The 15,247-nt window shown below is 41.3% G+C and overlaps 1 protein-coding gene across 8 annotated transcripts in view; it reads left to right on the forward strand.

The window, feature by feature from the left end:
* Window positions 1–318: 318 nt before the first annotated feature.
* Window positions 319–15,247, forward strand: part of PJA2 (praja ring finger ubiquitin ligase 2) — a 49,880-nt gene continuing 34,951 nt past the window's right edge. For 6 of the 8 annotated variants that reach the window (XM_042028041.1, XM_042028039.1, XM_042028038.1 and 3 more), the window contains exons 1-2: window positions 319–425; window positions 12,285–12,485. In XM_042028041.1, coding sequence (XP_041883975.1) covers window positions 12,287–12,485 — 199 coding nt within the window. In that variant the 5' untranslated portion in view covers window positions 319–425; window positions 12,285–12,286. Of the gene's footprint in view, window positions 426–466; window positions 652–8,288; window positions 8,418–12,284; window positions 12,486–15,247 lie in introns of those variants that run through there. The other 2 variants (XM_042028042.1, XM_042028040.1) reach the window with 2 other exon arrangements.

Consider the following 15,247-nt stretch of genomic DNA (forward strand, 5'->3'; position numbering starts at 1 on the left):
CCAATCCTGCTGGTGGGGGAGTGAGGGAGCGGCTGCCTGGGACCGGGCTGCTGACGAGGTTAAATCACCACAAACCCTACAAAGCAGAGGTTAAAAGCGGCTGAAGCGCCGGCCCGCAGCGCTCCCGCTGCAGCAGCTCCCGCACGGCCGGCCCGGCCCGGCGTCCCCGCCGCGCCCCCGGGCCCCGCCCCCCGGCCGGGATTGGCCGCTGCCCTCCTTCCTGGCTCGTGATTGGCCGGCGCGGCGCTGCGGGCGGCGGGATTGGCCGTGGCGGCGGCGGTGGGCGGGAAGCGGCGGCGGGAGCGGGCGGGGTGAGTGTGGCTCTGGCCCCGGCCCGGCTCCGCGGGGCGCCCATAAAGGGGGCGGGCGCCCGGAAAGGGCGCGGGCGTGGTCGGGGCGCCGGACGGAGTTGCCGGTAGTCCTGGGTACGGTCGTTTGTGCTGTGGAGTGTCGGCCTTGTTCCTTCCTCCCGGAACGGGCCTGCGGCCGAGGGCGGGGGCCTCAGCCGTTGGGTCGAGAGGGCACGGCGGGTGGGCCGTGGTGGCCCCGCGAGTGCCCGTCCGTTTGTGCCGTTTGTGGGTGCGGGGGAGCCGGCGGGGCGCACAGCAACAGAGCGGACACGGGCAGGCCTTCGGAGGCAAAGTGCTTGCAGTTAATTTCCTTTTTTGTTGTTTTTTTTTTTTTTTTTTTTGGTTTGGTTTGTTCTTGTTTGGGTTTCTTTGTTGTGTTTTGTAGTTTTTCTCCCACAGCACCAGGGCAGTGACTCAGTATCCCGGGGAAAGGGAGGTCCCTCCGCGGGGTCTGCCTTGTGTCAGCCAAGCCCCCGCTGGTGTGACCGGGGTCACGGGCGAAGTGACGTCGCTTGACATCGCTCCAGCGAGTTTGTGAAACACTCACACTCCTCTCTTTGCTTGAGGAGGGGAGGTCCGAGCCAGCAGAGCAGCCCCCAAATACAGGGTCAGAAGGAACGTGCTTTGGGCCCAGAGTCCAGGGGAGATGTGTCAATGATTGTAGCTGATGTGCCTTTTCTTCCACACGAGTTAAATTAATTAACTGTAGTTATACTGCACGGGATGGGTTTTGTACCTGGAAGAGAGTAGCACCTCCTGCTGCACCTTTAGCAGTTCTCTTGAAGTGCTTGTCTGGAGCAGTGTTGGCTGTGGTGGAGCTGAGCGTTCTCAGGATGTCCTGCACACGGGCTTTACTGGGTACTGCTGGTGAATTAACACTGTGAAACATATGAGTTATACACCGTGAATCTCCATGGTGCACGAAAACTTAGAAAGTTTATTTTAAGTTTAGAGGCTGTGGACTTTATAGGATGCGTTTGAAAGCTTAGAGACTGTGGTTAGGTCCTTTTTCTATACTGTGATGTACTCAGCACTTCTTTTTTTCTGTGTAGTTCTTGATTTGCATTTGTCTGTGCACACAGTTAAGCAGTTTAGAAGAATGACTTTTGATTGGATTTTTGCCACACTATCTAGAAAAAAAAATGTACTGTAGCAATGAAGAGTGGTGTCAAACTGTTAGTGTTCTCTTTAATGCACAAATGAAGAATACATACTTTATGGATTGAAGCTGCATTTGGGAGAAGTATGCTTATTTAAAATTGTGTAAGCAAATGTATGTAATAAAATAAGTTTATTTGTAGCTGAGTCAGACTCTCACAGAATTGATTTCCTGCTCTTTCTCATGCACTAAAGAAAGGAAGAAGTCTGGAAAAAGTTGATCATAAAAGTCTTTATTTTGAAGTTGCATTAAAGTGCAGGATCAGGAGATTCCTATGAAATAGGCCCGTTTTTTAAAATTTCCTTTGCTGATAGAGTGAATTGCAGTGCAGTCTAGTAAGGTGCATGAGTTCTTGACAGATCAAAGCCTCATCAAAATAAGAAATACTTACGAATTGTTGCCTTGTTAAGCTAGCTGATGCCATGAAGATGTGTACTTCTGCAAAAGCAGTTTAGCATAACAAGTGACAAACGCTGATAGGACGTATTGGATGAATTCCACAAACACTGTATGAGTATTTGTTGCAAAAATTGAGCTGGCATTGCTACTATTTTTACACAGTAATCTCCCTGGTGGCCCATAGTACTTGTTGAGCTGTGTTTGTTTTGAGGAAGGCTTGAATGAATCCAAAAGTATTATTGTGCTGTACAGCAGCAGGGGCTGTTTTTGGGGCAGACAGTCCCCAGCTTGTGGTTTCCAGGGTGGGTCGTGTTCATTTAGCATCTGAGGAAATTGGAGGTGTGGATGTCATTTGAGGCTGTGACCATAAAATTTACCATTCTGTCAAGGCTTGTCCTAATACTTCTGAATAGTATTTTGAATGAAGTATGGGGAACACATTTGTTCTAATTAATTTATTCATGATACAGTAATAACCCCCCCTGCATTTTAGTGGATAGGTCTAGAAGTCCGGTAGAGCCCACTGCAGTTACAAGACTGCTTCAGCAGTCTTGTATCTGTATGTTCAGCAGTGTATTTTGGCAGGTTCTAAAGGGCTACTTTGTGTTTAGTTCAGTTGGAAAGTGTATTTAAAGACTTAAAACTGTGAAATGACTTCAAATGTGGAATAAGCAGAGATAAACCCAGACTACTGGAGAAGGACAGTGAGCTCACCTTGGCCTTCTGTTCGGAACATCCATGGACAGGGGGTAGTGTGATTGTCCCTAAAGGACACATTGACCTGAACCAGTGTCTGAAACTTCCGCTTCTGTGGTTTTGGTAGCCTGGACTCAAACAAAACACACCATGCAGTTTATCAGGAGAATGTCCTGAAGCACTTATAGTGGTGCTGTGCACATTTAACATGGGGGCAGTTGTTTGAGTTGTGCAAGGGTGCAAAAATGCAGTAGTTCTCACAAGAACCTTTGTTGTCATACAGGCCACACCTGGCAGTCTGTTTATGCGGAGCAGGGCTATGACTTATTTATATGGGAAATTGAGGTAATTATTGATGAGCTTGTAGTAATGAGTGCAATACTCTGCAGGAATGACAGAGTGGATGGTCATGTAAATTGCTAAATGCTCATGTGTTGTGGTGGGAGAAAATATTTATGAATTCTGCTGCCAATGGCATTAATCATTCTGAGTGGTTTTAAAACAGCTTTTCAAATTCGATTAATTCAAGTGTGATGTTTTTGTACTAAATCCTTACACAGCATTTCAGGTAACTAAATATGTGACTGTGGAAGTAGAGAATTCCAACTGGCACGTGTGTGCGTCCTTAACAGTTGTTAAAACCGGACCTGAAAAGTTTGCGGTTGTTGAGATTCTAAAGTTGCCTGTGGTTTTTCTGTATTGCTGTAACATCGTCAGTATCGCTCTGCTGGAAGCAAAGCAGGGAAAAGAAAATCCAAAGTGATAACAAATTTGAAATTTAAATGATGCCAGTAGTTGATGCTATAGAAAAATATAGTACAGAGAAATGGTTCTGATCCTGAGGGTAGATTGTGGATTACTGCTCAGGAGATTAGTGATAATTGGGTATACCAAAGTGTCCTATCATGTCAGCTTGGTGTCAGAATGTTCCAAAAAATTCAAGAGCCCTAACCCGGATGATTTTAAACAATAGCAAAATCTGCCTTATGTTTTAGTGGTGCTATAGTTGACTTCATATGTTAACTAGGTGTTTATTCATTATGCGTTTGGTGAACCAGGTATTTGTAGTTTGGCAGCTTAAAAAAAATTGTAGTGTAAGGTTCTGAGAGTACTGTCAGGAACCTGCAGCACTATTTTTGAGGCCTGAAAATTAGCTTCTAGGCAATGGATCTGTAGTATGTTTCCATTATCTAATAAGGTGCTTTAAGTGAAAAGTAGTGGTTTTTAAAAGATGACAAAAAAAAAAATCAAGTACTTGTACCACACCAAGTAAACCCAGTGCAGTTTTGTACAGCATATTGATTGTGTAACCTTCCAAAAATCTTGAAGAAGAAAAAAATTAATAGTGATTTATCTTCTGTGTGAAAACAAGCAAATAGTGATAGATGGTAGTGTTGTAGCGCCAGCAGTTTGGAGGAAAAAACCCACAGATTTTTCTGCTCCACCCATAAGTAGATATGTAGGACTGTGATTCTAGCTTGGGGGCAGAATAAGTATCTGAAATTCTGGAGCATTTGTTTAGGGAAGTGACCTCAAACAGTTATCTTGTCAGGCTTATTCTCTATCCCAGCCCTTCCTCCCAGTGATTCTTCACCAGATGTTTGTTTGAATACCTTTCTTTGGGCTGTGTTTCTGATGGGTATTCTTCAGCCTCCCCAGGTGATCTGTTGGAGGGATACCGTGTCCCTACTGGTAGAAACATTTCTCTTATGTCATTTCCATGTGTTGTTTCCATGTCTCAGGGAAAACAGTGATAATTTTTGAAGCAAGGTATTTAAAAACCACATGCAGAGCATAAGAGCTGATTTACATTGTTGGTCAGGATACAAGGGTTACTTTTCCTGTCTTCCAGTCTTCACGCTAATGCAGCTCTGTTTGTTGCTATTTGCCAAAGCAGAGGAATACATTGACTTGAGTTTTGTGTATTGTGGTCCTCTATAATCCTCCACTGCCCTTCTGCTTAGCTGGACATTTAGTAATTTAGTAATTCCCTCAGTTGTGTATTCCTACCTGACAATAATATCCCATGATTCTCTTTTTGCGAATGATCTTACTTCTTCACTGGCATATTGGAATCACCTCAGATTCTGTTTCATGACACTTCAGGTAAGCTCTTCTGTCTGCTGATTGGATCAGAGGCTTTTGTTACTCTTGTATCCACGATACAGAATTAAGTTTATGAAAGAAGAAGAGTTGAAAGTGCTGAGACTTCAGTGTTCTTCAGGACAAAACCAAAACCAACAGCAAAACAAAACAAAAAACCTCCAAACTTGGAAAAAAATTTAAAAATTGCTTTTACTGCTTCTGATAGTGGAGGTTTGATTACATGTTTTGGGTTAAGTTTGCTTTAATAAAGACAGTTATATAAGATGATAGGCAGCAATGCAAAAATACATCTTTGGGTCTTCTAGTTGATGAATTATATCTCTCCGTCATGTAAGAGTTTCCGGGGCCTGCACTTCCACTGTGGGATTCTTTTGTCATTTCTAGTTGCTGTGTTTATCAGGGGGAAAGGAAGTGATTGTTCTGGTTTCTTAAAGTGTTTTGGGGTATCTGCACTGACAAAAGTAGAAGTGTACCTTTTCTGCTTAAAGTGTAGAAAAGTCTTGGCATTTTGTTGATTATTGGCTTCTATTTGAAGTCGTTCAGCTCCAGAGAGATGCTTTTTCCTCTGGAAAGTTTGTAATCAGAACTTAAACAAAAGTACAAGATGTGAGAGTCATAAGAAGAGAGGACAGATGCAGGGGTAGGGGTTGGTGACTGAATTTCTATACATCTCCTGAAAAGCAGTAGGTAAAAATTGTTACTTCTGTGCCCTTAGTTTAATGCACCTATTTAGAATACAAAAACTTGTGATATTGGGGAAGGAGAGAGATAAGAAAGTTTGCCTGATGCTTAGTAGCACGTAATAGTGTTCTGCATTAACAGAACAGATTGCTACAGGGACTACTGGCAAAGTTAAGCTTTTTATTCTTAAGGTTACAATGCTAGCTTTCTAAGGTAGGAGGGGGCTTGCTATTCCTTGGTTAGTACATGGCATACACACTCTCCTCATCTTTAAAAGCTTTTAGTACTGCAGTTGCTTAATCTTCCCTCATGAGATTTAATGTGTAATTTCTGCTGAATGTATTTGTTAGGATAAAAGCTGTAAAACTGATTATTACAGTGGTAAGGCAGAGCTGTCAGTTTATCAGATCAAACAGAGGATTGAGGATTTTCATCAGGGGAGATGAATATGATGCATTCAAACTATTTACAGTTTTGTGTAAGAAAGTAAGGAGAACTGGGCTAAAGTCGGAGCAAGTCAGTGAAAAAAACCCTGGAAATAGTGCAGGAATTGTGTATAGCATTGAAGCAGATAGACTCTAAGAGGACAGTGTAAAATGTGTACTGGAATGGCTCAGTTCTACCACCTCAGCTGTGCTAATTCAAGAGCCTGCTGAGCTTCTTAAATATGAAGACAGACTTAGACCCTTGGAGAAGGAAATCTGGCAGACCTGAGTAAGTTCATGCAGGCTGCTTTCGCTTGAAGCCAACCTTTGCAGTCGCATCTGAAGCTGCATCAGAGCAAGCCTAGCTCTGGCTCCTTGGCTGAAGTGACCAGATGGCAAACATCAGCATAGGGGGATTCTGTGCCCTCGTGTTGGTCAGAAGAGCCTGGATGAGAGAGTGGGAGCTGTGCAGGATCTTCGACTCTAGGAGGATGTCTAAGGATAGAAAGGAACTGCATCAAGATGGTCATTTTTAGCAAGTCGCCCATTCAGTCATTTCTGTATGGAAGGTGATGACTGGGCTCCACTTATTAAGGGAGCTCTGAACTTGAAGAAATTTTGTGTCTCTTCCTCATGACTTGTCCTGTGAATATAGCTAATGCATTTCTTTTAGAGCAACCACTGATACTTTCCTGCATATACTTTAATTCACTCTTGTTTGTATAGTGGCAGCACTGGCTCCATTTCAAGTCTGGCGAAACTTTTTTCATAATTTGTCTAGAGTTGTGAATTGCCTATGATGATTATACGGATTGTAACAGGAGGTCATTAATTGAGATTTGGAGTATATGGACAATGTCCAAAATACTAATCAACTTATTTCTTTTAGCCTGCATGTTGATTAATGCTTTGGTAAATGCAGAAATGTAAATATTTGTAAAATTAATTGTTATAGGTGTAATATTAATAGACTGTAATATTTCAGGACTTCAGTTTTGCATTTATGGCACAAATTACATACAAAACAGCAAGCTTTTGGGGAAATGCAAAACAGAAACCATTTAGCATTTAAGTGGAAGGAAGCTGCTATTAGTTTGCTGGTGATCATTTGCCTCTTTTGGGAAGAGTCTCAGATCGGTATCAGAATATTTTGATATGATCATGGTTTTGGGGGGATTTTTGCTTTAAAACATAATCTGAAAGGTAAAAAAACCCCACAACTAAGCAATATTATTTTAATTTAAAATGAAGTCAGTAGTGGGCCAGCCTGTGGGATAAATGGGACCGCTTATTGAATTTGGACCACAGGCTACTTCCAGCCTCAGGCAAAGAGAAGGAACTATACTGAGTAAAAATATTGACTTAGTGGAATCTTTAGCTCAAAGGAGAGTTCAAAATGACCTGGAAGGTTGATGAAAAGACAATGCCTGGAAAATAAGTCCCTGAAGCATATTCCATTTATCAATGAACTTGTAGCTGAGCTGATACTGCTTATGGAAATAATCACTACTGTGTTCTCAAATATCCTAGTGAGGAGCCTAAAGTCACCTCTAAACCAGAGAGTTTGAGAAGGAACTTTTCGTTGAATGGATTGGATCCATAAGAAAATAGTTTGAATTTTACTTATCATCTAGTGTACTGTTTTCAGCTGGGATAGAGCTACCTTTCCTCACAGGAGTTTGCATGGGACTGTGTTCTGTATTTTTCTCTGGAAACAGCGTTGATAACACAGGGATGCTTTCATTATTGCTGGGTGGGGCTTGCACTGAGCCAAGACTTTTTCTTCTCCTCACCCAACCAGTGAGCAGGCAGTGTGCACAAGGAGTGGGGAGGGGACACAGCCAGGACAGCTGCCCCAGCTGACAATAGGGGTATTCCAGACTGTGTGGCATCATGCTTAGTTGGTAGGGGGAAGGAGGTTGGCCAGGGTGCTGTGACTTTGGAACTGTCGGAGCATTGTTGGGTTGCTGGTGAGCAATTAGGGTTTTTTTGCATTATTCATTTTCCTTGCTTTTATTTGTCTCCTTTTTTTTTTTTCCTTAAAAAAACCCCCAAATTCTGAAACTGTCTTTATCACAGCCCATGGGTTTTTCACTTTTACACTTCTTGTTCTCTCTCCTTTTCAACTGGGTGGGAGAGTGAGCGATCACCTTTGTGTTGCTTAACTGCCTATGAGAGTTAGACCCTGGCATATGGTTTTCTAAGGTTTAGATGAATCCCAGACAGTGAAAGTAAATTTTAACTGAATATTGATTGCTTTGAGTATTAATTTGCTAGTGTATGTAGTTTGAAGCTTGAAAACATAGTAAAAAAATGAAATAATTTCAGTGTTAACCTGCTCATAGAGGCAAGAGAAGGAAATTGTAACAGTAGGATGTTGTTTCAATTATTCAAATTGAAATATTCCTCTCCTTTTTTGGAATTATTGTGTGCTTTTCTTCTGTTAACTGAATTGAAGTCATCTCTTTGCAGTCCTGAGCAGTGGTGCTTAGCAAACGGAAAATTCTCCATTCTAATTCAATTTTGTTTTTAAAAATTCATCTGCACTTGGAAGCTTTCAATACCTGCAGGAATGAAAGAGATGTAGAGTACTGGTTCCAGGTAAAGAATATTAGATAATACCTTTTAAAAGACAATGTGAATACTTTTACCTGCAACATTTATTTGAGTTGATCAGGGGTGTGATTTCATTATGATTCAGAAATAGTCAGTTAAGGGAGAGGGTGTGAAGAATATGAGTTGGTTTTAAGTTTTGTCCAATTGACAGCCAAATGAATTCATATACTTCTGGGAACAAATGCAGATTTATTTTTTTAAGATGGTAACCTAGAAAACAGTAATTGTGTCAGTATTACATGCATTCCCTTTTCAAACCTTGAGTGCGAGATCTTGTTGCCTTGTAGAAGAAAATGTTTTCTGTAATTGATAGATGTCAGAGAAAAAAGAGCAGTTGAGTAGGATAAAGGATTTATTTTTACTTCTGTGTCAAGTGTTGAGATTTCGTCCAGAATATGCATACAAGTTTTTTTTTTATGAATGCTAGGAAAACCTGAGGAAGAACATAAAAAGATGCTAGTTATTAAAAGAGTGAAAAAAACTTCTTAGAGAAATACTTGAGGCTAATTTCACATTTCTTAAAAAAAAAAAAGAGCTAGTTAAATATTTCCTGCAGCAGGAAATGAGGGCAACCCTTCCCCTCTTTGGGATGAAAACCACTTGGAACTGTTTCCCCCCCACTCCATGCCCACTCCCCTTCCGGGCACCCCAGCCACATTCTCTTAAGCTTTTTCCTCCTGTGTAATAGGCCTACACAGTCTGTAAAGAGTCCCTCTTCAGCTCCCTTGTGGCCCCACTTTAGGTACTGGAAGGTTGCTGTAAGGCCTTCCTGAAGCTGCCTCTTTTCCAGACAGAACAGTCCCAGTTCTCTCAGCCTGCCTTCATAGGAGATGTGCTCCAGCCTCAGATCACCTTCATGGCTCTCAGTCATGTACTTCTTGACCCAAGAAAGCTGCTGCTCTTGTCACTAGTGCACAGGGTGTGAGGGAGTTGAGGAGATAGGAGAGAACAAAAGGTAATGGAGAGGAGAGTAAAGGGAGGTGGCTGGGTTTTAGTGGGTGAGGACTGGGTCCTGCCAGCATGTGTCAGAGCAGGAAATTCCAGTTGTCCTACATCTGGCTCTGTAAATTGGTTTGAGATTTTTTCGTTGTATTGTGGTCCAGAGTGTGGATGATTTCTGAACACTAGGTTGCAGTGCTAGGTTGTGAACATGTGTCAGCATGCATCTACTCTTGAGCACTTCTGGAAAAACAGGTTGTTGGTTTTTTTTCCTCTTTAAATCCTTGTGGAAGAGGACAAGTTGGTTAGGTAAATCAGATGGATTTGGTCTAGATTCTGAGGCTTTCTGTGCTATAGCCTGTAATTTGCTGTCTCTAGGGAGTAGTATCTTTAGTGCTGTATTGGTAGAAGTAAAGAGGAAGCACACCACTATGTGTCAGTGATTAAGGCAGTGCCTGTTAAAGGCTGGACTTACCTGTTTGAGAACTGTGCATTTTAGGAGACAGTCTCTCCCATTTGTTTAATCCAGCTGTGGTAATCCAGAATGCTTTCCTTCTCATGATCCTTTTGAGGAATTCAGGTGACTGTAATAATGTTTTGGAAGTATGGAGGTGTGTGTATAACCATCTTCAGCCAGAGAAGGGAATAAGTAACTTGTTTGCCCTGTTATTTATTCGCTGGTGTGTTGCTTCTCTAAGACTGGTCAGTTTTGCAGAAAATCAGTGAATATTGGGTGTGCTTTGAACAGGTCTACTAAACTGAGCTTCTGAAGCAATACTTACTTCTTAGGCTGAGCTGGCCTGGAAGAAATACCTGAGAGAGGATATTGTGTCTCACAGCTTCATTGCCTGAAGGGTTTCTTGTAAATTAGTCTCAGCATTCACGTGCCTAAATGCTGCTGATTTTAGGCATGTAGGTAAATAAATGCATGCCTCCTGCTCTTATTTTTGAGGTATTTTTTATCTAGGTAGAAGTTAGCCTCTCCTAAAAACCAAATATGACATCAATACTTATACAGTAAGTGGTGAAAGCTTTCACTATGTTGATCCAATAAATCTTCCCCAGGACAGACGACTAATAACTAACTGCCTGCTCTATCTTCTACGAACAGTTGAATATGTGATGAGATACTCTGTATGCAAGAGCATTATTTGGAATAAAAAATGTAGTGCATTAAACAAATTCTGCACGTTTTTTAAAAATGAAACATTTGCATTCAGAGAACTTGACTCTGTTGACTGGACATCTGTTTTTGAACAATACTGATGTTTTAGAGAACAAAATGAAATTAAGAGTTAGGCAATTTTGTTGTATTTTTACCTTGTGTCTTTCAACCACTTGTTTGAGGACAGATTTCTGCATTGCTGTTTTGATTTACTAATCTAACTGTTGGATTTTGCTCTGCAGATTTGGATGCTAATTATCAGCTCCCTCTGGCAGTCTGCTGACCAGCCATGTTGTAATCAAGGGAAATTTCAGGATTGTCAGAGCTTGGTTGAATAAAATTAACTTGCTGGTTGACTTAATAAGGATATTAACTATTGGCTGACTAGCTGGGAAAATGAATTGTCAGTCGTCTTCTCCTTGCATTAGTTGCCAGGATTTTTGTTTTGCCAAGACACCAGAATTTTTACCTTTCTAAAGATTGCAGGAGTGGTATAGTTAACAACCAAACAAACATTTTAGGTTCTGTTTTTTAATGTAGGATGGCCAGGTCTGGACAAATACCCAAAAATATGTCCAGGGAAAATTATGTGTAATCAAACTCCATAGAGCTTCATAGATAAATGAGGAAAAAAAGCCTCAGATGCCTGCTAATTTTTTTCTGCAAAGGTTCGGTCTCTTTTATATGTCTCTGCTCATAGATACTCTCTTTTTAAGTGTAATGAAGAGATTAGTTGCACAGCCAGGAAATAAAAAAGCTTTCATATTTTTCTGAAGTTCATAATACTCTATGTTAACGGTTGCAAACTTTATCTTCCTTGTGTTTAAGGTTAACTTTTTAATTTGGTGAGTTTAAAGAACAGAAACTTTTAAATGCCATATCTAGTAAAGATTAAAAGTGACTTAGAGGGACACAAAGAAGTCACTGTATGTCTGAAATAGTGAACTTCTGGTTGCATTTGTACAAGGAACACCCTCTGGGCATGAACCTATGTGTTAGATTAATACCTGATAATAGTGCTGTATTAAAATCTCTCATTATTACAATATCAGGAGCCTTTCTCCACTGTTTCTCAAGTTCCTTTGTACTCCTTATCCCATATTTTCTTGGTGAAAGCTGTAAGTGTCATTAATACGAAAAACTGCTCTCAGAAAAAGCAGTGTGTGGGCAATGCTTTGTATAGCCATGCCTGAACATTCTACCTTTAGCAGTAAGAATAAAGCCTTCTCCCTGTGACTTTTGCTAGGAGGTGTGATTTGATTAATTATACTTTTCCAGTCACAAAGATAAGCTGGCTAGGGCTGCCTGAATTGTGCTGTATTACCTGAAGGATTTTCCTTTATAGTGCTTGCAAATCTTTTCTGCAAGCTGATACACATGTTGCGTCAGATTTATGAGCAGGGTGAAAAAACCAAAAAAGCTATGACATCTGGGCTTGATTTTTTAATTTTTTTTTTTTATTAAGTCTGTTATTGACTGAAAACATGTTAAGATGGGGGCGCAATCAGTGTTTGCCAATATTATTTAGTGTAGATGAAAACTCAGTTACGTGCTTTCATAACATATGGGCCCAGAGCACTTCATGTTGTTAATGATCACATTATTAATGAAGCTTAAGACTTTAGAGAAATAGAAAATTCCTTGCTAAAAAAAGTAAATGAAAGTGGTAGGGAAGAGGGAAACTGCAAAGACATATTGCTGTCTAACAAGTGTCTCTGTCTTTTTCTTTCCTCCATAATCTCCTGTAGCAATGGGGCAAGGACTTGGCAAAACTGCCTGGCCCAAACCTGCAGGAGCATATCAGACTGTTACAAGTGGAAGATATGGAAGAAGACATTCCTATGTTGGGTTTAGACCATTTTTGAATAATCATGACAGAGATGGACATCAACAGAATGAAGACTGCAAACAATTAGAAATGGAAGATGTTCAGAAAGAGAATACTTTATGTATGTATATATCTTTGTGTATTTACCATTTAGGTGCAAACTGGGATGCTTGGGGGTAGAGGAGGAAGGTGCATTGAGAGCCATGTAAGTGGCTCATGTTATTGAGGCACTTAAATAACACGTAAAGTACATTCTGTATGTCTTTAATTTGCCTTTATACTAAATTTCATTTTATAAAGTATAGATAATCTAATCTAATAAATCCATACTAGGCTGTGTAGTTTTGCCTGAAGAACATTCATAATGACTTCATGCATTCTAACAAACTAGATAACAATAACATTGTATAATTCAAATTATTTTGTCTTCAAATTAAAATCCACATTTGGAAGAGAATACCTATTCAAACCTTCTTGTTGGAACTAGGCTGTGAAATATTGGATGCATCGTGACCCAGGTTGTTCTGTCTTTGTCAGCCATAGTAAAAATTAGTTTAAGCCTATAAAACATCTTTGAAAGTCCTTTTTTTATTTGTTTGTACCGGTTAAACCACTTCCCTTTTTTGTTTAATGAATGTTGGATGTTAGTATATATCAAAATGCCTTCTGTGACATTGGCATCTGAATAATAATTTAATAGAGGAATACAGAATGGCTTTTTGGATTAGAAATATGGTCCAATTTCTTTGGCTGAGTTTTTCAGCTTGAAAAACCCCATTTGATACAGCCTTAGATCTTCCAAAGTGCGTGGGGGTAAAGGACTTGGGGATACTGCTCAACACTGGCTGAATATGAGCCATCAGTGTGCCCAGGTGGCCAAAGGCACCTGGCCTTTGTCAGCAATAGTGTGGCACCAGGGCAGTGACTGTCCTCCCTGTGCTTGGCACTGGTGAAGCCACACCTTGTCCAGTTCTGGGCCCCTCAATTTAGGAAGGACATTGAGGGGCTGGAGTGTGTCCAGAGGAGGGAGCAGAGCTGGGGAAGGGTCTGGAGCACAAGTCTGGTGAGGAGTAACTGAGGGAGCTGTGGGTGCTCAGCCTGGAGAAAAGGAGGGGGGACCTTCTTGCTCTGTACAATTGCTGAGAAGGAGGCTGGAGTGAGGAGCGTGAGGGTCTTTCTTCCCAATAACAAGTGATAGAACAAGAGAAAATGTCCTCAGATTGCACCAGGGGAGGTTTAATTGGCTGTTAGGGAAAATACCTTCACCAGAGGGGTTGTCAATCATTGGAACAGGCTGCCCAGAAAAGTGGTGGAGTCGCCAGTTCTTGGAGGTCCTTAAAATGTGTATCCATGGTCTAATGGTGGACTTGGCAGCGTTAGATTTATGGTTGCTCTTGATATCTTAGAGGTCTTTTTCAACATAAGTGATTCTATGGTTCTACAAGGTAGCTTTTTTTTTCCTCCTTCCCTTATAGACTATTTTGAAACTGCTTTCTTATTCCAATTTTGTTTTTCTTTTTAAATGATAATGGCTTAGCGCTTTGTTCTTGTAATCTGTTGTGATGTAGATAATATTTGGGTGGTTTTTAATTTTTTCTAATTGAAGTGTGTTTACTGTTGTCCATGCTTCATACACTTTCTATGCTTTCATCTAGTTAAAGGTATATTTCCTTTAAGGTAGTGTTGATGTTTATGGAGATCTTCCTACTTTCTCTCTATAACACTACCATATTTCTTGTTACAGTTACACAGACAGCAGCATGCAGTTATTTTATGGGTCATTAGATACATGTGGTTTAAGGGTGTATTATCTCACTGTTTTTAATACAGTTGCTTTGTATGTAAATTAGTCTAATAACAAAATGCCTTTCCGTTGCATTTGTTCATGTGTTTATTACCAAACAAATGAAGTCACCTCAGCCACTCCTTGTGTGGCTTTTCCCTGATGGTTCTTCACCATCTTCATGGCCCTCCTCTAGACACTGTCTATCTTACATGGTGGTACATAAACTGCCCCCAGCACTCGAGGTGATGCCGCCTCAGCCCAGAGCACACTGGGACAATCCCCTCCCTGGTCTGGCTGGTGATGCTGTGCCTGATGACCCCCAGGACAGGGTTGGCCCTCCTGGCTGCCAGGGCACTGCTGACTTATGTTCAATTTGCCATTGACCAGGACACCCACATTGCTTTCCATGGTGCTGCTCTCCAGCAGCTCATCAGCATCTTCCAATTTAGTGTCATCAGCAAACTTACTTAGTGTACCTTTGAGTCCTGTGTCTAGGTTGTTTATGAAGATTTGAAGAGCATTGGGCCTGAAGTGGAGCCCAGTAGAACCCCACTAGTGACAGGTCACCAGTGTGATTTCACTCCATTCAGTGTCACCTTTGGTGCCTGACCTGTGAGCCAGTTGCTCACATGATGTGTTTATCCAGCTGTGGGCAGTTTTGTCCAGAAGGATCCTATAAGAGGCAGTATCAAAAGCTTTGCTAAAATCCATGAAGATTACATGAACTGGTTCCCTTGATCCGGTAAGTGGGATACCTTGTTGTAAAAGGAAATTAGGTTTGACAAATAGGACTTTCCTCTCATGAAACCCTGCTAGCTGTGACCAATGGCTGCATTGTCCTTCAGGTTTTTCGCTACACCAGAACAGTCATCTCTAATTTTACCAGTAACTGAAGTGGACTGAGAGGCCTGCATTTCCAGGGTCATCCTTGCCCTCCTTGAAAACTGGGACAGCATTAGCCAGTGTCCAGTCAGCTGGGACCTCTATGGATTCCCAGAATTGTTCAAAAATCATTGAGAGAGGCCTTGCTGTGACATCAGCTGGCTTGTTGACTACTCTCTGATGAATCCCATCAGGCCCTTTAAATTTACACGGAT

This window comes from Corvus kubaryi, unplaced genomic scaffold (assembly GCF_017639235.1).
Source record: "Corvus kubaryi isolate FWS band 111438036 unplaced genomic scaffold, C.kubaryi_AGA036_p1.0 37302, whole genome shotgun sequence".
NCBI classification, from domain to species: domain Eukaryota; kingdom Metazoa; phylum Chordata; class Aves; order Passeriformes; family Corvidae; genus Corvus; species Corvus kubaryi.